Genomic DNA, 25,683 nt, shown 5'->3' with positions numbered 1-25,683 from the left:
CCAGCACTGAAGGCCATCCAGAATCTACCTGCATGAGCAAACACATCCCTATAATAAACTCTCCCTTTGTTTTAATTTGCATGTATCTATATTTGCACTCCAGAGTCCTAATTTTGTCCCATCCTACAGAGATATTTAACAATCTGTCCCTTCGTCCCCCTGAGAGCAGAGACTCATACAGATAGTGGAGTCCATCAGACCACAGCACCCATAAGCTCTCACCCAAACCTGTGAATACACTTAGATTTGCTCCTGCTTTCCCCACCCCTCCCAGTTACAAGGAGAGAGTAACTTCCTCCTGCGCTTCCACCAAGACGTCTCAAAGTCCAAGCTCCCACATTCTGAATCCCTCCTCCGCCTCATCTTCCAGAAACCTGAAATTCTACTGATTTTCTCTCTTTCTCCTACGTCTTCATCTTCTGCCCATGGTTACCACGGCCAGCCTCAGGCCGAACCACTCCCAGTGTTGACTTCGTGAATGATGTCCCCAGAGATGTGCAGGTCAGGATGGCCACACAGCACAGCCCTGCCTCTCCATCTCCAGTATGCCTTTCTATCTACAGCTGTCAGAAGGAAGGAATGAAGGAGAGAAGGAGGGAGGGAGAGAAGGAAGGAAGAAAGAAGAGAAAGAAAGTGCAACAGTCTATACAAGCAGCCCTATGTGTGTCCAGGTCTCCATTCCCTCTTATTTTCTTCCTTCTTCTTGCCCTTGCCACTCCACTGAAACCACGCTCACTGGGGTTATAGATGACCTTCTTGCTTCTGATGGACAGTTGCAGTCCTTTGTTCTCTGAATCTCTACCCATCTATCTCTAAGAGTTAGCCATTTTTCCCTTTTGATAGTTCATACCTTGGTTTCTGTGACACTTTATTATTCTGATTTTCCTCCTGCAAGCCTCTCTATATCAGTCTCCTTCTGAAATATGTGTGTTCATTCATCTGTCTGGAGCCACCTGCTTTTCTCAGGTTACACTGTCTCCTGGACCATCTCCCCTTTTCTTTTGGCTTCTCCTATGTGTTTTATGAAAACAGCCCATGTTTACTTTGAGGTTGAATCTCTTACCTGAATTTGTTTTCCTTTCTTTCTCCCACCAGGAAGAGCCAATACATCATGTTTGGGAGGAGGAATTACCATAACATGTTGATGTATCCCTTCCCACTATTTCTGATGCCGCCTTCCTCATCTAAGCTTGTGCTGTCCCTCCCCTGGACTCCTGTGGTTACCTCCTAACTGGTCTTCCCAGTTCCACCCTGGCCAGCCTACAATCCATTCTTCCACAAAACCAATTTCAAATGTTAACACGCCTATTCCATATTTTCAAACTTGCACTGACTTCCAGCTTCTTACTGCGAAACTGATGGTATGGAAGGTCTATGGTGCTTGGCTTCTCCCTCCCTGATAACTTCATCTCCTGCCATACTCCTCCTGCAGTGAACACTTCAGAACCTCTCTGAGCTCTCCCTGCCACACTGTGGGCTCACACAGTGACCACATCCTCTCATTTCCTCAGCGAGGATTTGACCTACTGCCTCCTGACCTGGACCCAAGCTGCTTCTCCCCTTCACTCAGCAGTCCCTGCTCATCCCCTAGGTTCCACTTCACCTCAGTGCCTTCTCTCACCACCTCCAACGGCCGGTTAGGTTCTGCTTCCGTGTGTACTCATGGGCCCTGTGCTTTCTGTCCCAGAGTCCCCACCACATAAATTTTCACTGCCTGTGAGTGAAGATGGGAAGAGGAAAGACAGGATCTATGTAGACCCCTGGCAACCAGAACTTGACACATAACAAGTGTTCAACAGAGGCTTCCCATGAGTCAATAAAGACTGATATAAAACTATTTATCCTTAATAACTCATTGTAGTTAAGTGTGAATATATATTTAGCAAAATATTTCCAGCCCTCATTATAAAGTGTAGATTTAATTATTTTTAACAAGCGTTTGAGTTTTTTTCTCAAAATCCAGAATTAAAAACTTTCTATGCAATACATTGTCAGATAAAGCCTGGGCTGACTAAACTCTACCTGAATTTTAAAGTCAAAGTTACACTGACCGGAGTGGGGAAAGTCAGGTAAGCAACACTCCACTCAGAATTTGCCCTTAAAAAAAAATCTTACTTTTTACTTGGCTATTTACAATGTTTTATTTGGTTAACTACAAAGAGGCCAGCTCTTGTTCCATATATTGAGAGATCTTCCTATAAAAATGAATTACTTGACATGAGAAGACTTGGAAATTGGTGAATTCATTGTTGGGAGGCCCTACATGGAAAGATTTTTTTGGAAGAGCTGTATTTTTTTAAAGATGTTATTAGAGAACAGGTGGGCCAGATGGCTTCTAAAGTCACAACTCAAAGTGTGTATATTCCTATATTTTCAAAATTATTTATGACATATTTATGAGTCATTTTGTTCTCATCCCTACAGTAGTTGTGTTCCATTAACTTCAAGAGCCCAGCCTTATTTTTTATGATTAAACTTTGTGTGTTCTCTAGAAATAGACTCTAACATATAGTAATTTTAAATGACAAATTATTAAGCAAATGCTGCATTTCTCTAGAAAAATGAGCAGGCGGAATTGTTGGATTTGTAAGATGTGCAGAGATGAATCTAAGAGACCCCCTTCAAAGTAAGTCACGTGTAAATTCTATTACCACTTTAATGCATATTTTTCGCATGATAAGTAGGTGTATGTTTATTCAACTTCTGTCAATACATTTTGCTCAGAAAGTAAAATTTGCATTTACACATGAGTAATTCCACCAGAAGGGTAATCATGTATTACACTAAAGTTCCATTTTCATTATTCATGGTTTACACTTGAGAATTCAGCAAGTTAATGTTTTTAGAGAGTCTTTTATGAACAAATATTCTTAGATTTTTTTAAAAGTCCTATATAGCTAAAACTTTACATGTAAAGATGAGATTCTTTGATCCAAAATATTTACATAGTTCAAGTCCTTTATCTACAAAGTGCCAGACCTTATCCCTGGTTGGAAAAGGTGAGCCTGGAGGGATAACCAAATGCTCATCAAGTGTCCAGGTCTCTTCTACATTTCGCCATAACTCAAAACGCAGCTGTTTGGATGGGGCAGTGGCTACACTAAAGTGGAAAGTGTAATGCCTGAGGAGGGTAACAAACCATTTGAGTGGATTTCCTCACCTCAAAGAACCCCCAGGTGGAGGATCCCTGTGAGGTTAGCCAGGGAGCCCAACCATCTGCATGGAGACTCAGTTGTGGACCACGCCCCCACCCCCATTACCATCGGAGATCCTGGAGTGCAAGCTCCCTCCCTGAAGTGCCCAACATCCAAAGATGCTGACCACCTACCACATTTATGGGGAATGGAGAGTCTCTGGTGGTGGGTGGGAGACGTGGGAAGACCCAAAGCTCAGCATTTCAACTGACCAGCTGACGCTGCTGAACTGCACAGACCTGTGTGAGAAGAAAGAGGAGAAGGCTGGTTTGGGGACAGTTTCCTTCGCTTTTGCTGATAATTTTCATAGAGCAACACCATCAATGCCTGGCTTCCTTCTACCTGTTCTGGAGACCCATCCTCAGGGAAAGTGAAGGCCAAGGAAAGAAAATTCATGTTCCTTAAATACCAGGAGATAACAGTTACTTGATAAATGCTTTATATTCTTGACCTGACTTAATTTTCATGATAACTTTGTAGATCATAAAACAGAAGCTTGTAAATTTTAATTTAGACTAGTAGCTATAGAGTCCAGCATAGGAATTAGAACCAAGGACTGTCAGACTCCAAACACTCCTCATTCCTCTCTGCGCAATGTCGCAATGGCTCAGATGCTTCCGTATCTGTTTGGTACCTGCTCTCTCTCTACCCAGAAGAAGGAGGGAGCACAGAAGTGGAGTGTGTTATCAGAGAATCTGGTAGATGAGGGAACAAATCTGATTGGGATTATTCTGATAAGGGAAAAGGAGAACATGAAATAGGAAAAACCACAAGCAAAACTGGGATTAAACCAAAACCAAATTTAGCTTCACAGCTTTACCCCTAACCATAATCACCCTAATCGTGATGTATCTCCATAAATCTCATGCCCCTTGGAGGCACAGGAATTCCCTTGCCAATGATCACCAGCACCAAACTCTGAGCTACCCCAAGACAGCAATGGCCTCTTCTCACATCATGAAGGTCTTCTTTCGTCCTACATGATGACTAGGTCTGCTTTACACCTCACCAAACGCTTTTCATCTCACTGGATTGAAAAGGTTATTTTAGGCTTCTGTTTTTAGAGTTCTAATAAGAGAACAATGAGTCAGACACCATTTCATGGAAATGTTTGTTGAAAGTGATCTCCACGCAGTGTACTGTTAAGCCTCAGCAGTGATGCAAACAGTCCATCTAGAACTAGCAAACGTCATCTGAAGGCTCAGAAAACAAAGGATATTGGACCATTTTAGGACTCCCAGCATTTTCCATGTCTCAGATTACTTTTTTTAGCCTCTTTAATATGCTTTCATTGTGTTAAGTACCTGATGGCTGTCCCCTCAACAATGAGTGCTAAGCTAACTATACCAGGTAACAGCCAATGGGCAGTGCTTACTGATATCTGTAGTGGCCTTTGATTAAATGCAGTCATTAAAATGAGGAAAATTAAGAATGTATCATAAACTGAATGGCAGCGAATGCACCAAGTATTTTAAAGGGGGGAAATAAAAATGACTCACAAGTAAGAACAGTCACTTACCAGTTCACCTCAAAAAGACCACTAAAATGAAATAAAGTCTTGAAGCCAGTATCTTCCATGGATATTTTCAAAACCATAAATAGCTTTTCTCATACTGTTTGGATCAACTGTAACTTGACATATCATTCAGAGTAACAAAAACTAAAACCCTCAATATGTTAAAAAAAAATCAAATAACCAACCAAGCAATATTTATACATAGTAAATATGGAGTTACTAACCTTATCACATGAATGCAGGCCAATAGGTTTTGTGAATAAACTCTAAGATTCTAGTAAACATGTCGGCAAACACATGGCTGGTGGCAGCGGCACAAGACTGATAATCCTTTTTAAAGCATTGGTTCTACTCCTGTTAATCTTGCAAGGAAGTATCTTATCCGTGGGCATGGCAAGCCTCAATGACAGCTGGGGCATATTTGGCTTTCTTGGTAAAAAATTATACGTTATCAAAACACTCATTGAGAATAATTCCATATACTATGGAATGCTCCCTTGTAGATTACTGCATGGTCACTGCAAATGATAGTGACTATCAGTGATTATAAACTTAAAGTTATAAATTATAACACTATAAATGGTTATTAAGACAATTGTGAAGACAGAAAAGGTTGATTAAAAGGGTGTATGTGTGCATATATATACACATATGTATGTGTACATATAAATATACACCCACACACACATGAAACATGCACACAAACACACATACACACATGATCAGAATGATTACTTCTCAGTTAAAAGCACACAAACATGCCCACAACCAAAATACTAAAAAGAAAGACATCAAAACATTAACAATGGCAATTTGGGGTACAGAGACTATAGATTGTAGAACACCAGTTCTTCATCTTTTTAAAATTCATCTTAAAACATCTTATCAGGTTTTCAAGTTTATTCTACATTTATATTTTTATTATTCTAACCACTTAGTAAAAATAAAATGGAAAAGATCACTGGGAAACAAATTTCCATCCAAAACTATACAAAAAGAGAGTATAACTATATTGTGACATTATTTTCAAGATAGCGTATTTCTACTTACAGGAAAAAAAAAAAAAAAACGCTTGAGAATATTTTAGTACAATGAGAATCTTTTGTTTCTTTTCAAAGCCTTACTCTGGAAGAGGTATTACAGTGGGCCCAGTCTTTTGAAACATTGATGGCTACAAAATGTGAGTATCATGTGTATGTCATTTGTTAATAACTAGTCAGTTTTATGCTTGGAGGAAAGCAGGCACTTGATGATGTACATGTGCTGCTAAAATAAGAAACCTGAAAATAGTTTGTCGTGTCAACCACTATTATTTTCTTTGGTGTTAATTAAAGCAAGATTAGTCACTGGGTATGTTTATTTTTCACGAGTTTATGTGTAAAATTCCACAGAAATATGCTTAAATAGTAACACATACTGAAATATACTGCCTTACTGCAGCTTTCTAAAGTTATAATTTTTTAAAAAAATGACAATTTGCTGTTCTGTCTTAAAAAGTAGAATAAATTTGAGTTTTGATGTTGTAAAACTCCTCAAATTTTGCTTCTAACTTTATCAGGGTCTGACTGAAGTGGGACTTTATATAAGTCCATATTTAGTTATATGTGTCAGCATTCAGATTGTATAAATGGCAATAAGTCCATATTTAGTTATATGTGTCAGCATTCAGTTCAGTTCAGTTCAGTCTCTCAGTCGTGTCCGACTCTTTGTGACCCCATGAATCGCAGCATGCCAGGCCTCCCTGTCCATCACCATCTCCCGCAGTTCACTCAGACTCACGTCAATCGAGTCAATGATTTCATCCAGCCATCTCATCCTCTGTCGTCCCCTTCTCCTCCTGCCCCCAATCCCTCCCAGCATCAGAGTCTTTTCCAGTGAGTCAACTCTTCGCATGAGGTGGCCAAGTACTGGAGTGTCAGCATTCAGATGGCATAAATGGAAGATGATAGCAGTGGATGTGAGGAAGATAAAGTCAGAGGCTCAACACAGGAAACTGAAGGAGCAGTCAACTGTGCTTGGTTGGGAAGTTGGGAGGCTGCAGGGAATGATAAGGGGCTTCTTAGATGGTGCAGTGGTATAGAATCCACCTGCCAATGCAGGAGATGTGGGTTTGATCCCTGGGTGGGAAAGGTCCCCTGGAGAAGGAAATGGCAACCCACTGCAATATTCTTCCCTGGAAAATTCCATAGACAGGAGAGCTTGGTGAGCTACAGCCCATGGGGGTGCAAAAGAGTCCAACACAACTGACTGATCACACACACACACAAGAAATGATAAACACAGAAGACAAGTACAAAGAACAATTAGGGGAAACTCAAAGAAAATTCCTTTGTTTGCTGGACTTGGCAATTTTTTCAAAATGCCATTTGTTCCTCTCAGATGTCTGCTAATGATTTATATCTCTTCTTACTTGAAAGTCCCTGTTAGCCTCTCTGTGACTGTTGAATCTGTTCACACCTATTGACTGCGGAAGTGGAGTTGGCTGTGCTTCCAGTTTGGGCTTCCCACGTGGTGCTCGTGGCAAAGAATCTGCCTGCCACCAAGGCAGGAGACACAAGAGCCCCAGGTTCAATTCCTGAGTCAGGACGATCCTTTGGAGTAGGAAATGCAAACCCACTCCAGTATTCTTGCCAGGGAAAGCCCATGGACAGAGGAGCCTGGTGCCCTGCAGTTGTTCTGGGCAGGGTACTTCCTGTCCCCAGGGGCTCGCCACGCTCTTCTGACTCCAGTGCTCCACCTGGTCCCGAGACAGCTGTTGCTGCCTGGCCTGCAGGGCCACGCGCAGGCGCAGAAGCCTGGCCCCGCCTCCTGGACCCTCGGCCAGCTGCCCTGGCTCTCGTGGCCCGGCAGGGCTGGGACCCATGGTCCCGGGCTCCGTCACCCGCTGAGCCCACCTGACGCAGCAGCCCTTCCTGGTGAGCAGGGAAGCCCGCACCTGCTTTGATACCATCACCCTCGCCTCTCACTTTTCAGGGGGACCTCATAGTCTGTGATCCAGTTTGCCAGCATGATTGCCGATTTTAAGATACTCTTTCTGGTCAATTTTAGGACACTGGTATATTTTTTTTTTTTTTTTTTTATAGTTTAAAATTTTTAATGTTGTCAAATAGAGGTTATATTTCTTTTTTTTTTTATTTTTTTTTTAAATTTTAAAATCTTTAATTCTTACATGCGTTCCCAAACATGACCCCCCCTCCCACCTCCCTCCCCACAACATCTCTCTGGGTCATCCCCATGTACCAGCCCCAAGCATGCTGCACCCTACGTCAGACATGGACTGGCGATTCAATTCTTACATGATAGTATACATGTTAGAATTCCCATTCTCCCAAATCATCCCACCCTCTCCCTCTCCCTCTGAGACCAAAAGTCCGTTATACCCATCTGTGTCTTTTTTCCTGACTTGCATACAGGGTCGTCATTGCCATCTTCCTAAATTCCATATATATGTGTTAGTATACTGTATTGGTGTTTTTCTTTCTGGCTTACTTCACTCTGTATAATTGGCTCCAGTTTCATCCATCTCATCAGAACTGATTCAAATGAATTCTTTTTAACGGCTGAGTAATGAAGGAAGAGATAAAGGTGTAAGTTCAGTTGACTACACTATAATAATTTGGAGTTCAGTCCCAACCACCAGCTATCCACATTGTGCAACGTTGCCAAGATTAATTTCCCTCCTGGAGTTTATTATTCTTCATCTGTAGAATGGTCTGATGTCATCTCTCCCTTCAGCATTGCTGTGCAGGTTAGATATACACCCCCTCGCTCAGTGCCTGATACAGATGAGGCACACAGTGATTGAGAGTTACTTTTCTTAGTAAAAAGTGCTTGTTTTGAATATCATTCCTTTTTCTCTGCTGCCTACTCAGAAGTCCAAAATCTCCAACTTGGTTCAGCTCTGTACCTTACCCCAGTGCTCTTGCTAACACGGACCTTCAGCTCTGTCCCTTAACATACATGCCCTTCTGCCCATGTGATGACGGTTTCACCTTCTACGTCCATGACTCCCTGGTCCAGCTCTGCACTAAGTCTTCTCTGGCTCCTTATCTACTCTGCCCATCCTTAAAGGAAACATTCAACTGCTACTTTCTCCTCTTGGAAAGCTCTTGGAAATATTTTTTTTCTCTCTCTTCTATTAGTTAATATCATTATTTACTTTGCTTCTAATTATAGCTGTTTTGTGTACTGGGTTTTTTCCCATATCCCCTTTCTCACTAGATTATAAATTCCTAAGAGCACAGATCACTTCTCATTCACCTTTCATCTTTCCTCCCAGAGGCCAAAAGCGTGCTTTGTACCTAATGGGCATGCAATAAATGTTTAATGAATAAATACGAGGCCAATGCTACTAAGAAAAGATCAAAACACCAAACCAAATTATGTAAGAGTTTCTGTGCCAGTCTTTTCAGCCCTATAAACAAAGTAAATGAAATTAATTACTTGGGGAAAAAATTTCAAGTGAGATCTTGGCTACACTTAGCAACTTCAAGATCGAGCATCATGAGACTAAGTCTAGAGAAAAAACGAGCACAGGGAGACAGCATACCGCTCTTTACAGAAAGCACCAAAACAGAGTAGCAATCTTACCAGAAGTTGAATTACTGTGAAATTCATGTACAAAGTCAACAATCACACAATTAAAAGCTGATAAATCCTTTTCTGAGACATGCAATCAGAAAGATAAAACTAAGAATATAAACACTGAATGTGCCAGAGTGTGTTTACATTAACCAAGGACAGGAGTAAAACGCTTCCTCCAGCTAAGATGTATAGATGCCTCCATATAGATTAAAAGACAGTTTCTAACAACATGTAGTTCAGAAATCCACAGGGCAAAGTTTCTGTCAAGGGGCAAATTTTGAGCTGAGGCTTAAATGACTCAAATTTTTGTAATTTGATAAAGACTTCTGACTCTTAAGTATGTTAAAGATAGGGAACAGTTTTAGAAGAAGTAAAGACTAATGAGCGCTTCTTTCAATGAAGATACAGGATTCCTCAGGATTTGCTGTGAAAACTGGTCTCATTAAAAAATCTCCACAGTGAATTAAATAGAAAGTACCCTTCAAAAGATGATAGAAAGTCCTTCAAGTTTCCAAACATCAATGATTTTATGAAAAAAAAATAAATTATTTTCAAATGGCATAAAAGTAGTAATAACTTTTTGAATGGATCAGGAAAAAAATTGTCTGAGCTATTTACTCACTGCCCCATAAAAACAGCTAAGTATTATCAACGATTTTTCCTTGAGTGAAGCTGACCTAAAACATGTCATTGCACCCCAAACTATTATCAGAGTGAGAGGCATCACTAAGATGTAAAGTAGAAAGAAAACCCTGTGGGTATTTCTGAAGGCTAAATCCAGTAGAACTAGAAAAGACACAGAAATGCACATTTGAAAAGACCAGAGGGTCAATGACCACCTAAAACCTGAGGGCTCTACAAGCTGGAAGGTCAAGACTGAAAAAGAATTAAAATCAAAACTTTGCTTAGCCAAAGTTTTTATTATTATTTTGATTAAAATGTTAAAGAGTGCAGAAGGCTCATACATATATATACTGACCAAATCTCAAAAGGTGAGGACAGAGGTTTATTTATGTTCCAGTAAACATAAATAAAAATAAGTTTGAAACTGCAACTAATGCCCTTGGATGAGTCATTCAATCCTTCCATGTGTTGGGCTACCTTTCAGGCAGCAGACAGTGCAGGGAGAGGCCCAGAGGGTCACTGTGCTCAGCTCATGTGCACCCTCTAGAGGGAGGAGAGAGACAAACAGGCAAGGCAATTAATAGATACATCAGTTCCAGAAAGCAGTTAAGTGCTTTAAGAAAATAAGCCAGGCTGCATGACAAAGAAAGGCAGGAGTAAGAAGGAAATTCAATGACATGATTAGAGACAAACTGTAGGACGGTGTAAAGTTTTGAGCTAAGAACTGAATGACAAGGAGTGGCCAGTAGTACTGGGGTCAGAGAAACCCAAGCAGAAAACAGGCCCTGAAATATGAGTGAGGTTAGCATCTTTAATCAACCAGAAGAAATTTAGTAGGACAGGAGCACAAAGCCTTACAGGCCACATGAACAACCTTAAACAGCAGAGTAATGAGCATTAATGTACTTTTATAAATACTCTTTGTGGGGAGGGGGGGTAGTAAGGGAGGAAAGGGTATTAGAGGTACAAACTTCTAGGTATAAAATACATAAGATACAAGGATGCAATGTACATCACAGGAATATTACCAATATTTTATGATAACTTTATACAGAGTACAATCTATAAAAATATCAAATCATTATGTTTATCCCTGACAGTAATATAACAAGTCAATTAAAAAGTTAGTAAAAGTCCCCACTGGTTCTCTTCTGAAGAAAAGAAGCTGAGATAGTTAGAAGGCTATTTCAATAAACCAACTAGGACTGGAATTCGGTGGGGAAGACAAAACTAGGAGTAATTAGCACATAGATGTTAATCAAAGCCACAGGGCCATGAGATCACTTAGAGGGAGAGTTTAGAGAGGTTAGCAGAGATCCAGACAAGGGGCTTAGGTGCACAGGAATATTTCCAAATCCAGAGATGAGGAGGAGTTTGTGAAGGAGGTAGAAAAGGAGGGTCAGGCAAGTGAAGGATGACCAGGACAGCTTATTTTCACTGGAGGCAAAGAAGAGAGCACTTCTGGAGGTGTACATTGGCTAAGGCTACAGGAGAGTCAGGGAAGAGGCAGGAGGAAGGGTGACCACGGGGAGTGGCAACATGGAGATCAATGGTGCCCTGACTAGAGGAGTCTGGGGGTTGTTACTGGTTTTACTTGGGAAACAGAGCAGCACATTTGCAGATGACGGCAACCCTTAGTGAGGAAGAAACTGATGGCCTAGAACAGAGGGGGGCGCCATTGTAAGAGCAAAGGAGAACCACAAGGTAACTGAGAAAGCAGAATTAGGTCGGAGCTACAAAAGAATTGTCTGGCCAACCCAAAAGGAGCTGGGATCCTTCCCCTCAGGAAAAGAGTTAGAAAGGGCAGGTACAGTGGAGGGGGCTTGTTGATTTGCTGCAGGGAAGATAAGGGAACCTCCGCCTAATTACATGGGTGTTCTCAGCTAAGTCTGAGGCAGCAAACTGAGGAGAGGATGATTCGGCATTTTAAAAGGGTCAGTTCAGTTCAGTCGCTCAGTCGTGTCCGACTGTTTGAGACCCCATGGACTGCAACACGCCAGGCTTCCCTGTCCATCACCAACTCCTGGAACTTGCTCAAACTCATGTCGATCGAGTTGGTGATGCCATCCAACCATCTCATCTTCTGTTGTCGCCTTCTCCTCCCCACGTCAATCTTTCCCAGCATCAGGGTCATTTCAAATGAGTCAGCTCTTTGCATCAGGTGGCCAATGTATTGGAGTTTCCGCTTCAGCATCAGTCCTTTCAATGAATATTCAGGACTGATTTCTTTTAGGATTGACTGGTTGGATCTCCTTGCAGTCAAGGGACTCTCAAGAGTCTTCTCCAATACCACAGTTCAAAAGCATCAGTTTAAAAGGGTAGGAAATCGTTTCTTGAGATTTTGGAGAGGCACAATATTCATGGAAGATAGCAGGATGACTATCACTCAGGGTGATACTGAGTGCCTATTTTAAAATTTTCAGTGATGATTTCAAGTGAGAAAGCATGTTGTGTATTTTTCTGTGGCCTGTTCCCATTCACTCGGGCACAAACCCGAGAATAGACACGTAGTTAAGCACTTTTGGATCAGCACGTGTTCTGACTCTGAATTAAGATGGCATCTAATTTTGGTCAAAATCATCCTTAAATGTACTGAATGCTTCCCTCGGTTTCTTAGTTATAGCTACCGCAGACAGCCTTGGAAACGCCAGGTGGAAAGTGCAGGCTTATCGTAGTGCTGGAGGCACAGCAGCTGCTCCACACCGTGAAGGCCTACCTGCTGGGGAAGCTTCATCACGGCAGAGGGTGGACACTGCAAGTCACTGAGGGACACCGTCGTCCCTCCTGGGTGTCCCCTCAGCTCTCCACATCTGTGCTGCTCCCTGGGGACTGGCAGCCTCCTACACCATCCTTTATTCTCCGTTTCGCTACCCACTGTGGTTGCCAATGGTCGCCCTCCTCAAGCTCATACTCCCGATGCTGCCACGCCCAGTCCTCCATCCTTCCTGCTGGCACTTTTGGTTTCTCTAACTTCTCATGCAAAAGCTCACCTTGCAGGGAAAACAATCGAACAAAACCTGGCCTTTTCTAGACCTCGCTGTTCTATTAGTACATCTTCTATCTCTCTTTCAATAAACCAAAAGTAGCAACAGTGCCTCCTATAAGCCTCTGGTCTTTGGTGCTTCCTGGATGCTGAATAATTAGAGGCAGTCTCTTTACTTTCCTAAACCTACAGACAGTCTCTTTAAAATACAGACGCATGAGGGATCCAAAAGCCTGGACAGACCATTTCCTTATTGGGACCAACATTTTCTTGTCTGCTATCTATGACACAGCAGGTTGGCACAGGGCATGCAAAGGTGAGGGGGGGCAGTCCTTGTTCTCAAGGGGCTGGCAGATGAGAGGAGGGTAAGAAGTAACCCAGCAAACAGAATAGACCCTGACACAGATGGAGATAGAATGAGAATGAAAATAAGTGTGGGTGATGTGCTGTTTGTCAAATGACAGGAAGTACCTATTTAACCTACTGGAGGGACAGGGGCTTCAGAGAGATTTTTTTCAGAAACTGAGATACCGAACCTGGGTCTGAGATCAGGGTACAAAGCCCACCACAAAGAACCGCATACACAGCAGCATGGTGGTCACATGCTGCCTGGCCAGGAACAGCAAGGCTCACATCAGGACAGTGTTCAGGGGCGACAGGAGGAGGCTGGAGAGGTGGGGACTAATCATTAGAGCAATGGGAGAGGCTGAAGGCTATAAATAACAGGGCATGGCCAGATTTTTGTTTTAGAGATTTTTCTCTAGCAAAAGTGCAGGAAAGACTAAAAGCAGATCGGATGGATAAACTTAGACTTTTTAAGGTTAGAGAGTTTACAAATACTTCCCTCAAATCATAAACAAAAGTAACATATAAAAGTAAACAGAAGATAATGCCATAAATAAAACAGATAGTGTCTTTAATATACAAAAAGATCTAGAAATTCAAGAATACACTAACAATGCAAAAGAAAACTAGACAGAAGATCTGAAATTCACAGAAAGAAAAGAAATGAGCTGGAAGAAAGAAAACACGCATAAGCATTAATATTTTAAAATACAAATTTAAATAGTTACAAGTCACTGGTTTTACACAATCTGATTGGAATGGAAGGAGTGAGTGGGCATGTCAACACTGCTGTTACTAATGAAAAAGAATGAAATATTTCTGAAAGAAATGTTATAATAGGTATCAGGAACCTCTAAAAATATTACATCATCAATCTAGTAATTCTACTCTTTCAATTCTGAGGAAATAATTAGGGATGTTAAGATTTATAACCCCCCCAAAAAAATAAATAAATAAAGATTTATAACCCAAAATGTTCAATTGTAGTACAAGTTATAACATATAAAGGGTAAATAAACATTCAATAATGACAACTCGGCTAAATATAACATAGTGCAGCAGCCCCTGCAGTGGACCATTGCAACCTTGAAGAGTTCAGTTTAGTTCAGTCACTGAGGAAGGCTTTCTTATCTCTCCTTGCTTTTCTTTCAAACTCTGCATTCAATGGGTATATCTCTCCTTTTCTCCTTTGCCTTTAGCTTCTCTTCTTTTCTCAGCTATTTGTAAGGCATCGTCAGACAACCAATGAGTCAGTTATTTGCATCAGGTGGCCAAAGTATTGGAGTTTCAGCTTCAGCATCAGTCCTTCCAATGAATATTCAGGACTGATTTCTTTTAGGATTGACTGGTTTGACCTCCCTGCAGTCCAAGGGACTCTCAAGAGTCTTCTGCAACAGCACAGTTCAAAAGCATCAGTTCTTCAGCGCTCAGCTTTCTTTATGGTCCAACAATTCAAAAGAATCAATTCTTTAGCACTCAGCCTTCTTTATGGTCCAACTCTCATATCCATACATGACTACTGCAGAAACAATAGCTTTGACTACACGGACCTTTGTTGGCAAAGTAATGCCTCTGCTTTTTAATATGTTGTCTAGGTTGGTCATAGCTTTTCTTCTAAGGAGCAAGGGTCTTTTAATTTTAAGAGTAAACAGGAGGAAAAAAAAGCAGTAAAGAGAAAGTGTTTGCAAGAGTAATACAAAATTGCTTTCACTGTATAATGTCAATAGGGTAATTTGAGAGCGTGTCTGTGAAGATGAATGAATACTGTTTAGAGAGAAAGTTAAACATGAGCAAAAGACTGAAAGAGTAAAAGGAACTATATCAAGTTGTTAAATTCTGTATTTAGAAAACACTTAATAGTACTTTAAGTTCTTTTGCTGTACAATAATACAGCAAAGAGAAGTTAGGAGAAAAAACAGAAAGGATTAATGTCATAGAAGTCAAATCAGAGAATTTCAATAAAACTTATAAGACTTATTTTAAAACTTCATGCAGAGGCTGGTAGAATGACGGAGCTCATTTTCCCTGGTGGTTTATATTAAAAATAAAATGGATTCAGTATTGCTTTAGAAACATTTCTGATGGCAGACAGCTGCACAGCTCACTCTTAGGATTTAATGCATGCCATGAGCCTTGCCGCCTTGCAGAAAATGGTCCTGGGATAGATGGGCCACCATTCTGACCCAGACAAGAGCAATGTCACCTTAGTTTCTTACATCGAGATACCAGCATGTGTCACCTTGTGTATCATGGAAATACTAACTTTGGTGACTAATTTATGAAGAACACACTAGGGAGCACCAAAGACACCACTCTCATTCTTCAAGGAAAACAGTGTACACTACATGTGAGATAAGCCTAGTTCTTTCATCTTCTCAGTTTAATGAGCAGTTCTGCTGTTTATCCCTATTACTCTGCTCAAGCAGAATCGAGGTCTCTGCAGCAGAGCGCTCAGAATGGAGCAGAACGAGCCACACTGAGCTGCATCCCCTGATTTGGAAAAGGCTTTCCCACCTTGTAATCCTCTTGTTGTAGAGTCAATAGAAATGCTAAAGTGAGCATCTCATTTCTGACTTTAATAATAGCTTGGATTCCTGGAACTCTTGTACAAATGCATTGTAGGCTGCTTAACTTGCCTAACATAAAAAATTATCATATTAAAGACAAAATCCTATAAAACATACCCATCATGTGAGCACTTGTTCTACAAATCAATCATATCAGAAATCTCAGACAAGTTCAAGTGGCCCCAGTCAGCTTTCACTAGGTTATGATACAGTAACACATGGTACGAAAACCCCCTAATTTATTACAAGAAAAATGCCTTTCTTGTTCACACTACACAATGACTGGGGTCAACTGTAGCTCTGGTGCAGGTCTTTACTCTGGCCTTCGGACTAATGGAGCAGCTCTCCCAGAATATGTCCTGCTCACAATGGGGAGAGGAGCAATGGTGGAACCACCTGATGGGCCTCGAGCCTTCTTTCTGACCCACACACGGCACTGCGCATCACTGACACAAGTTCGGTGAGCAGGGCTGATACAAAGGGGACATGAAAGTACAATTCTCCTACAAGAAGGGCAGGGATAGTTGAGAACTATCTACCACATTAGCTATCTATAGAAAAATACATGTGGCAACGCAGAGATGGCTTCATCAGCAGAGGACTTGGGAATATTGAGAATTATTGAACTACTTGGCTGGCCCCAAAAGACCCCTCCTCTGCTCAGTCAGGAGGGAAGTTAAGGAAGACACAGATGCAGGCAAGTTCTAGAATAAACTTTTCACTATAAAATGAAACTAAACATACAGACAAACTCAAATTCAGAATACTATAACATGGAATCTCATACTGGTTTCCAAATTATCCCCCGACCCCACTCCATCCACTCAACCCATGCAACCAGCCTGGTGGCTAAGTCTCATTCCAGGGTCTGCAGATTTCATCTGACAGCTCATTTTTCCTCTATTCCACAACTCGTTTATTTTAGGATCCTGTTTTCTCTTCCTAATGAAGCACTCAGTCAAAATTTCTCCATGTACAAAGTATAAAAAATGGCTTTTTATTTTCTTAAATAGAATTCCAGTTCTTTCAATGCATACTGCAAATTATTGGGTTCCAGCTTTACTTGTTAGGCCAGAAATGGTTTTCTATTTTGATTTGTTTTGTTTCATGATGTGCCTACCCATTCAGCTCTTTCTCTAACAGGAATGCCAATTGCTAAATCTGTATTCTCTGACCCCAGTTTTCTGTACCTGTGATGAGGTTAGACACATCTTAAATTGCTGTGAAAATAAACGTTCTCGTTTTAAGTTTAAGGTATATTCCCCATTGGGTAGAAATATTGAATCCCATATCCTTTCCTGTGTTACATTTTTATATATGCCCCACCCCCATCTCATCTGTCCTCTCAATTCAAACATGCTTCTTTTGAACCATCTTCTACCCAATGTTCTGAAGGCTATACTTGCTTCCATAATAATAATGAACTAAGTTGTAATTTTGTGTCTTCCTAGGGTAGCACATTTCTTGCAGATCACCAACTTTCTTGAACTCTAAAGCTTCTTCAGAAGGCATTATTAAAATCTGTCTCCATTTGAGTTTTTCTCGTGAACACAGAATACCTTAATTGTCATCTTCATTTTTGTATATGTGCTAACAAGCAGTAGAATCCAGGAGTGAAGGAGCCTGGTTTCTATGCTGCTGCTGCTGCTACTGCTAAGTCGCTTCAGTCATGTCCGACTCCGCATGACCCCATAAATGGCAGCCCACCAGGCTTCCCCGTCCCTGGGATTCTCCAGGCAAGAACACTGGAGTGGGTTGCCATTTCCTTCTCCAATGCATGAAAGTGAAAAGTGAAAGTGAAGTCACTCAGTCATGTCTGACTCCTAGTGACCCCATGGACTGCAGCCCACCAGGCCCCTCCATCCATGGGATTTTCCAAGCAAGAGTACTGGAGTGGGTTGCCATTGCCTTCTCCGGGTTTCTATGCTAGGAAACGCATTAGACCCACTGTCTCATGTGAAGATTTAGGAAAATATGACTTTACTCACCATAGCCATTCCCTCTGATTACTATTATTTCTTGTAACAGTTAATGATTCTAAGTTACTGTTCATCAAAAGCCTATGTTTCTTCACATATTCAATATGCCTACATACCTGTTTCTATCACTATCAATGGAAAGTTAACCCATTATCTACATTTAGCAATTCAGTTTCTCAGATGTGCCAAGAGACTTCCTAGCCACCAAAAGAAGTTTTATGTTTTCCTCAGAGTGTTCATCCTTAATCTTCACAATACTTGATCTCCTCAAAGATTCTTACTATGAGATTTCTGAAAGCTCACTTAACTCTCTTCTTCAAACATTAGCACCCACAGAATAGTGGCTTAATGGAGAAAGTTCCTCCCACATGTCTGCCCTTATCTTCCCACTTCAGAAAAGACCAGAGCACAGGACGGCCATCTCTGGCGTTAAGTGTCACTTAATGGTTGTTCTGCACAGCCTCACTGTGCTGTTCTAGATTCTGGGATAGTTTCCAACACCCCATCTGAATTCCAGTCATTGCCTATTCCTTCATTCCTGGTGTGAACCATAAACCATGAACATGAAGTTCAATTTTTCATTATCCATGTTCTCCTGCTTTAATTGCATATGAGACACATCCCAGGCTATACAGCATGACCACTTTATCATTTTTACATGGATTGGATATTTTCTTTTCAACCTTAATCTGCCTGTTTAGCTTTAAACCTTGCTCTTATCCTCTAGTTTGTCTCGAGGTTTTAGATTTTTCATCTCAGTTTCATGATCAGAGCTCTGTCCCCTGATCCCATTTAAGTCCTGTTTCTGGGTCCCTGTGACCTATCCCAGCCACACTAGTAGGCATCTTGCTGAGTTACACAGGATAAAGGGATGAAGGAATGACCCACCACTGACTGGTGTTGTCAAAACTCACTTCCAATGCATAGAACTAAGTGAGATGTGGGATGTGTGTGTGTATCATTATATAATATATTGTTACATAACTTGGGGGCTCTGATTCAGGCATTAGTTTTAAATTGTACTACATATTGTTCAGACTTTTTTTTTATGATTTTGACCCATGAAAATAAACTGATTTCTCCTCTACTTCTAGATGGTCCAGTGGTCTATGCAGCATACTTAAAAACAGAGCACAGTGATGAGAATATTAAATTCTGGAAGGCTTGTGAAACCTATAAGAAAACTGCCTCACAGTGGAACAGAACTTCCAGAGCAAAGAAGCTTTATAAGGTTTACATCCAGCCACAGTCCCCTAGAGAGGTAACCATACCTGACTATGCCGGAAACTGGAAATCAGTACCTCCCAGGAAAGCCCAGTACCTCCTATAATGCTATGAAGTCACTATTGTTAACCTCAGTTTACAGATAAGAAACCTAAGAATCTGAAAAGTTAATTTATTAATACCTTCTCCAGTATCACACAGCAGTTAAGAGGGAAAATTAGGCCTGTCTGGCTCCAAAGCCTCTCCACGTTAAATTATCTTAATTCTCAGCAAAGTATAAAAAGAAGTCCTTATAAGAGTTGACCGTGCTACAAGGACCTACAGATACACATACCATAGTGGTGACTTCCCTAGCAGGGTGGGCAGAGTCTGGCCCACCCCACCAGGGCTCCTGCTCTGTTTAGCTTAAAACCAGCAGAGGGGTCACACTGTTATTACTGCCCATCACTTACAACTGCAGAAAGAAAATAGAGTTATGATGAAATAGATACACTGAGACTCCTCCTGGTAGAGAGAGAACCAGGAGTGAAAATTCTGATCATGAGGATGAGGACAGATGGTTTACAAGATTCCTGTCTCTCAGGAGAGTCTGACATTAATTGACTTGTTCCTCAAAACTCATGTCTGGAAAATATTTGGTTTATTGAAATAACCACTTCTCTCCCCTATGTCTCTACTTCTCTTCACTTTCTTCCCATTTCAGGAGATGTTCAGTTAAATCAGCATCTATGACTATTTAAGGAAGGTAAACTTTAAAATAGCACCAACTTCCCTTTCCTTTAAAAGAGGACTCCATCTCATAAACTTCCTTCTTTGCAGACTCCACTAACAAACCACTTGCATCCGCCTAAGTAAGCAGTGGTTTCTGAGATTTCCCTGGTCATGGGCTTCATGTTTTGTGTGTGTGTGTGTGTGTGTGTGTGTGTGTGTGTGTTTAATCTGGGGATGTGGAGTTGGATGTTTATTTTTTTTAAAGCAAGGAGCTTATCTCATACAAGTCTTTTAAGATGTCAATGAAAGTGCAGACAAAATTACCCTATTCCACTGAAAAGTAGAGCAGGAAATAAATTAAACCTTTCCATTCTATTTTCATCTTCAATTATGCCTACTTATGCTTCACATGTAATTTTACTTTGCAGATTAACATTGACAGTTCAACAAGAGAAGCTATCATCAAAAATATTCAAGAACCCACTCAAACATGTTTTGAAGAGGCTCAAAAAATAGTGTACATGCACATGGAAAGGGATTCCTATCCCAGATTTCTGAAGTCAGAAATGTACCAGAAACTTCTGAAGACTATTCAAGCCAACAACAATTCTTGACCACTACTCAAAAGTTTAAATTGAAGATGGTATACAGAAAGTGTTGGTTTTGTTCTTCTCATATAAAACTAAATAAATAAAATCATAAACAGAGTAGAAAAGAAATAGAAGAAATCAAGCCATAAATTGATTTCTGGTTCTCAAATAGAAACAGATCCTGAAAGGACTACAGAACTCTTATAACGTGAATAACACAATTTATGGCACACCTATGTAGCTCATAGGTATATATATATTAAAAAATATATATGGAGAAGGAAGGTCTTTCTTCATAAATAACATGTTGTTGGGAGCCAGCGTGAGGAACTCCGCCCATGGCAAAGGTCATGAGGAAGGAAGCTTGGCATACGCAAAGGTGTGATCAAGCCTCAGGAAACCCAGTGTTCCCGAGCATCTACCCACAAAACCAGAGTACTTTACGGGGAGCTCTCCCCCATAACCATTTCTCTCAGAGAAGGAGTTAACTTGCAGCTCCAGTTAATAAAAATTCCTGGGCGTGACAAGAGTGTTTCAACTTACGAACTCTGAAGGTTCTCTGGCCTGCCTGATCAGGCTCGTCCGGCCGCATGTGATTGTTTACAGCCTCCCAACTGTGAGAGGCATGGGATGTTTTAAAACTTTCTAAAACCAGACTCTTTTGAGAAGTTAGAAGATCATTAGTATAGTATTAGTAGGATGATTAGGAATTATATTGGTGAAGGGTTTTTTCATTTGTCCTGCCAATAATTACTGCTAATTCCCTGCCCTGGGTGTGACAAGGATGTCTCAGGCCAAACCTCTCTGCTGACAGACTAGCTTGTGTGACAGCCTCTCAGCCATAAACAGCGCAGAGAGTTTGGAGTATTAGCACAGGGCTTTTTTCATTGATGAGTCAATGATTGCCATCAGGCCTCCATATCCTTAGGCACCTGGGAATATATTAATCAATGTATTTGGAATATAGAAAAGGAAATATAGTAGTTTTTTGATGTTAGCAATACTAGACTTTTTGAGTTAATGAATCCTCTCTTTTGTTATAGATCACTGTACTGTGTTATAAATCACTATAAATCACTGTGTCCTTGCTATGCAAAAATGTAACTTTATCACTATCTTAAAACAAAATAGATCTTAAGGGGAACATTGGTGAAGGGTTTACATTTGTTGAGCCAATATTTGCTACTGAAATTCCATATTCCTGCCCTTATAATGAATATAACTAGCATATAGGAGAAATAAGTATTAACCTTTAAGATTAATCATGTTAAACCTTAGGTAAAGTAAATTCCTTTCTTGATTGTAACTCACTACACCCTCACCCTATAGGAATGCAACTTTATTTGGAGGGTGGCGCCTGATTTAAGAAAAAACCACCCCTGGAAAAATAAGTTTTCTAGTTAACTGACCAGTATCAGAAAGGGCCATAAAATGTCAGCAGACCTCATGGCTAGAAGATGGTGAAACTCATAAGACCTTTGTATAATTTTATATGAAGCACCTGATTGTGACAAGGGTCAGGTCTGCTGACCCCCACGTGACTCTGTATTCATCCCTATGTATAACAAAAAGGTATATAAACAAACCTGAAAAATAAAGAAATCGGATCAGTTTCTGGAAAGACTGATTCCCCCGTGTCGTTTTTTTCTCGCTCCCCGTTTTCCTGGCTGAATTCCCATCTGAAATGTGGGTACTCACCAAGCCTGCTAATTCTGCCTGGGCTTCTGAGATCAGACTGGGGAGGCCTCAGTGCCTCCTCTCCTTCAGGAGAATGGAAAGACGCCTGTGGCCTACGTAGGTGGTGATTGGTATTCCATGTAAACCAGTTATTCAGCCTCTTTTCTGCACTAATTCTCCTACTACACTATCTGTTTCTAATCTCCCTCTATATCTGTAATTAAATAAGTTTTTTCCAGGACACCGACTCCGTCCCCACCTTCGAATCACCCTGGATCCACCGGGGCTGGACCCTGGCAACATGTAACATAAATAACAAATATATATGAAAAAGAGTAAATGGTAAAGTTTTTATTGTACAAATCAACTAAATGATAAAGTTTTTACTGTACAAATCAACTAAGTGGATTTTTTAATTAATGAAATTTTGCTGTCATAATGCACAGATAGTTCAGTTCTTTAAAAATTGTAGCTATATGAGTTGTGTCTCTAGCGTGAATGTATTCTTTAAACAGAGTGCTTATAGTAACTTTATTAATAACTAGTAGACGAACCCGGTGCTCAGTGAATAATCAATAGTATTATATCATGAGCAATATAAAAAGATGTGTTCTTGAAGGATATTTTAAAATTTTCCTGATATTATGTTCATAACTCTACTTCTATATATCTTTCTACATGTGAAAAATTCCAAATGAGTCTAAGCTATTTAAATGTATGAATTTCCTCATTTATTTCTGTACTTATATTGCTATAGGGTAGGAAATTTGGTTCCTATATTTTGAGTTTTTTTTTCTCACAATGTGAATCCATCACTATCCTGATAATCAATAAATACAAATACACACTAAAAACTTTATAAGTATGCTATTTTTTTGAAAGACATGATCCAGTAATTTTTCCAGCTAAAAGACTGTTTTATATGCCCTATTATAGAAGTTTCTTAGACTCTGTCAGGAGATTCCAGAGAAAGAACTCATATGTCTGTTTGACTTGCTTTGTTCAGCACATAGCACAAAATAAATGTGCCACAGGAATGTATAAACATTCTTTACTTTTGATAGAGAATAAGTTCCTTAAAATATTTAATATCATTTTTCCAAAGAATTAACTGTAGGAAAGTTTTGATTGAGATTTTTAGCTTTAGTAGGAAAAGTATTTCTCAGGTCTCGAATTTGATTGCAATAGCATTTATTATAAAATGCCTATAAACCTAAGCTGTATCACATGAAAGTAAGGATTAACTGGAATCATTCTCATTAAATAAGGAATTATTATAACATAGAATCAATATTTAGGAGCTCATTCTTTTTTTATTATTTTTTAAAATATATTTATTTTAATTGTAGGTTACTTATTTTACAATATTGCGGCGGTTTTTGCCATACTTGAACAAACGAACCAGCCATGGGTGAACATGTGTCCCCCTGTCCTGAACCCACTGCCTGCCTCCCTCCCCATCCCATTTCTCTGGGTTGTTTCAGTGCATCGGCTTTGAGTGCTCTGCTTCATGCATCGAACTTGGACTGGTCATCTATTTCACATACGGTAATATACATGTTTCAATGCTATCCTTTCAAATGCCCCCATCCTCGCCATCTCCCAACAGAGTCCAAAAGTCTGTTCTTTACATCCGTGCCTCTTTTGCCCTCTTGCATATAGGGTCGGCATTACCATCTTTGTAAATTCTATATGTATGTGTTAATATACCATATTGGTGTTTCTCTTTCTGACTTACTTCACTCTGTATAATAGGTTCCAGTTTCATCCACCTCATTAGAACTGACTCAAATGCAGTCTTTTCTATAGTTGAGTAATATTCCATTGTGTATATGTATCACAGCTTTCTTATCCATTTGTCTGCCAATGGACATCAAGGTTGCTTCCATGTCCTAGCTATTATAAATAGTGCTGCGATGAACACTGGGGTACACGTGTCTCTTTCAATTCTGGTTTCCTTGTTGTGTTTGCCCAGAAGTGGGATTGTTGGGTCATCTGGAATTTCTATTTCCAGTTTTTTAAGGAATCTCCACACTGTTCTGAAGTGACTTAGCAGCAGCAGCAGCCACACTGTTCTCCATAGTGGCTGTACTAGTTTGCATTCCCACCAACATTGTAAGAGGGTTCCCTTTTCTCTACACCCTCTCCAGCATTTATTGTTTGCAGACTTTTAGATGGCAACCATTCTGACCAGCATGAGATGGTACCTCATTGTAGTTTTGATTTGCATTTCTCTGATAATGAGTGATGTTGAGCATATTTCATGTGTTTGTTAACCATCTGTTGTCTTCTTGGGAGAAATGTCTGCTTAGATCTTTGGCCCATTTTTTGATTAAGTCATTTATTTTTCTGGTATTGAGCTGCATGAGCTGCTCGTATATTTTGGAGATTAATTCTTTGTCAGTTGCTTCATTTGCTACTATTTTCTCCCATTCTGAAGGCTGTCTTTTCACCTTGCTTATAGTTTCCTTCACTGTGCAAAAGCTTTTAAGTTTAATTAGGTCCTATTTGTTTATTTTTGCTTTTATTTCTAATATTCTGGGAGGTGGGTCATAGAGGATCTTGCTCTGATATATGTCAGAGAGTGTTTTGCCTATGTTTTCCTCTAGGAGTTTTATATTGTTTGGTCTGGTCTTACATTTAGATCTTTAATCCATTTTGAGTTTATTTTTGTGTATGGTGCTACAAAGTGTTTTAGTTTCATGCTTTTACAGATGGTTGACTAGTTTTCCCAGCGCCATTTGTTAAAGAGATTGTCTTTTCTCCTTCTCCATTGTATGTTTTTGCCTCCTTTGTCAAAGATAAGGTGTCCATAGGTAAGCAGATTTATCTCTGGGCTTTCTGTTTTGTTCCATTGATCTATATTTCTGTCTTTGTGCCAGTACCATACTGTCTTGATGACTATAGCTTTGTAGTGTAGTCTGAAATCAAGCAGGTTGATTCCTCCAATTCCATTCTTCTTTCTCAAGATTGCTTTGGCTATTCAAGGTTTTTTGTGTTTCCATACAAATCGGGAAATTATTTGTTCTAGTTCTATGAGAAATACCATTGGCAGCTTGATAGGGATTGCATTGGATCTATAGATTATTTTGGGTAGTATACTCAGTTTCACTATATTAATTCTTCTGATCCATGAACATAGTATATTTCTCCATCAATTTGTGTCATCTTTGATTTCCTTCATCAGTGCTTTATAGTTTTGTATATCTAGGTCTTTTGTTTCTTTAGGTAAATTTATTCCTATTTTATTCTTTTCATTGCAATGGTGAATAGGATTGTTTCCTTAATTTCTCTGTTTTATCATTGTTAGTGTATAGGAATGCAAGGGATTTCTGTGCATTGCTTTTATATCCTGCAACTTAACTATATTCACTAATTAGCTCTAGTAATTTTCTGGTGGTGTCTTTAGGGTTTTCCATGTAGAGGATCATGTCATCTGCAAACAGTGAGAATTTTACTTCTTTTCCAATCTGGATTCCTTTTATTTCTTTTTCTTCTCTGATTGCTGTGCCTAGAACTTCCAAAATTATGTTGAATAGTAGTGGTGAAAGTGGGCACCCTTGTCTTATTCCTGATTTTAGAGGAAATGCTTTCAATTTTTTGCCATTGAGGATGTTTGCTGTGGGTTTATCAGAGATGGCTTTTATTTGTTGAGGTATGTTCCTTCTATGCCTGCTTTCTGGAGAGCT

General features: G+C 40.0%; 1 protein-coding gene across 1 annotated transcript; it reads left to right on the top strand.

Annotated features, from left to right (window-relative positions):
- The first annotated feature begins 2,561 nt into the window (after nucleotides 1-2,561).
- On the top strand, nucleotides 2,562-21,690 carry RGS13 (regulator of G protein signaling 13). Its single transcript, XM_069544556.1, has 4 exons — nucleotides 2,562-2,626; nucleotides 5,829-5,890; nucleotides 18,887-19,053; nucleotides 20,156-21,690. Exons 1-4 carry the CDS (start codon nucleotides 2,562-2,564, stop codon nucleotides 20,339-20,341), a joined length of 480 nt encoding a protein of 159 aa, XP_069400657.1. The 3' UTR covers nucleotides 20,342-21,690.
- The last annotated feature ends 3,993 nt before the right edge of the window (nucleotides 21,691-25,683 follow it).

This window comes from Ovis canadensis, chromosome 12 (genome assembly GCF_042477335.2).
Source record: "Ovis canadensis isolate MfBH-ARS-UI-01 breed Bighorn chromosome 12, ARS-UI_OviCan_v2, whole genome shotgun sequence".
NCBI lineage: Eukaryota > Metazoa > Chordata > Mammalia > Artiodactyla > Bovidae > Ovis > Ovis canadensis.
This window is presented reverse-complemented; position numbering and strand designations above follow the sequence as displayed.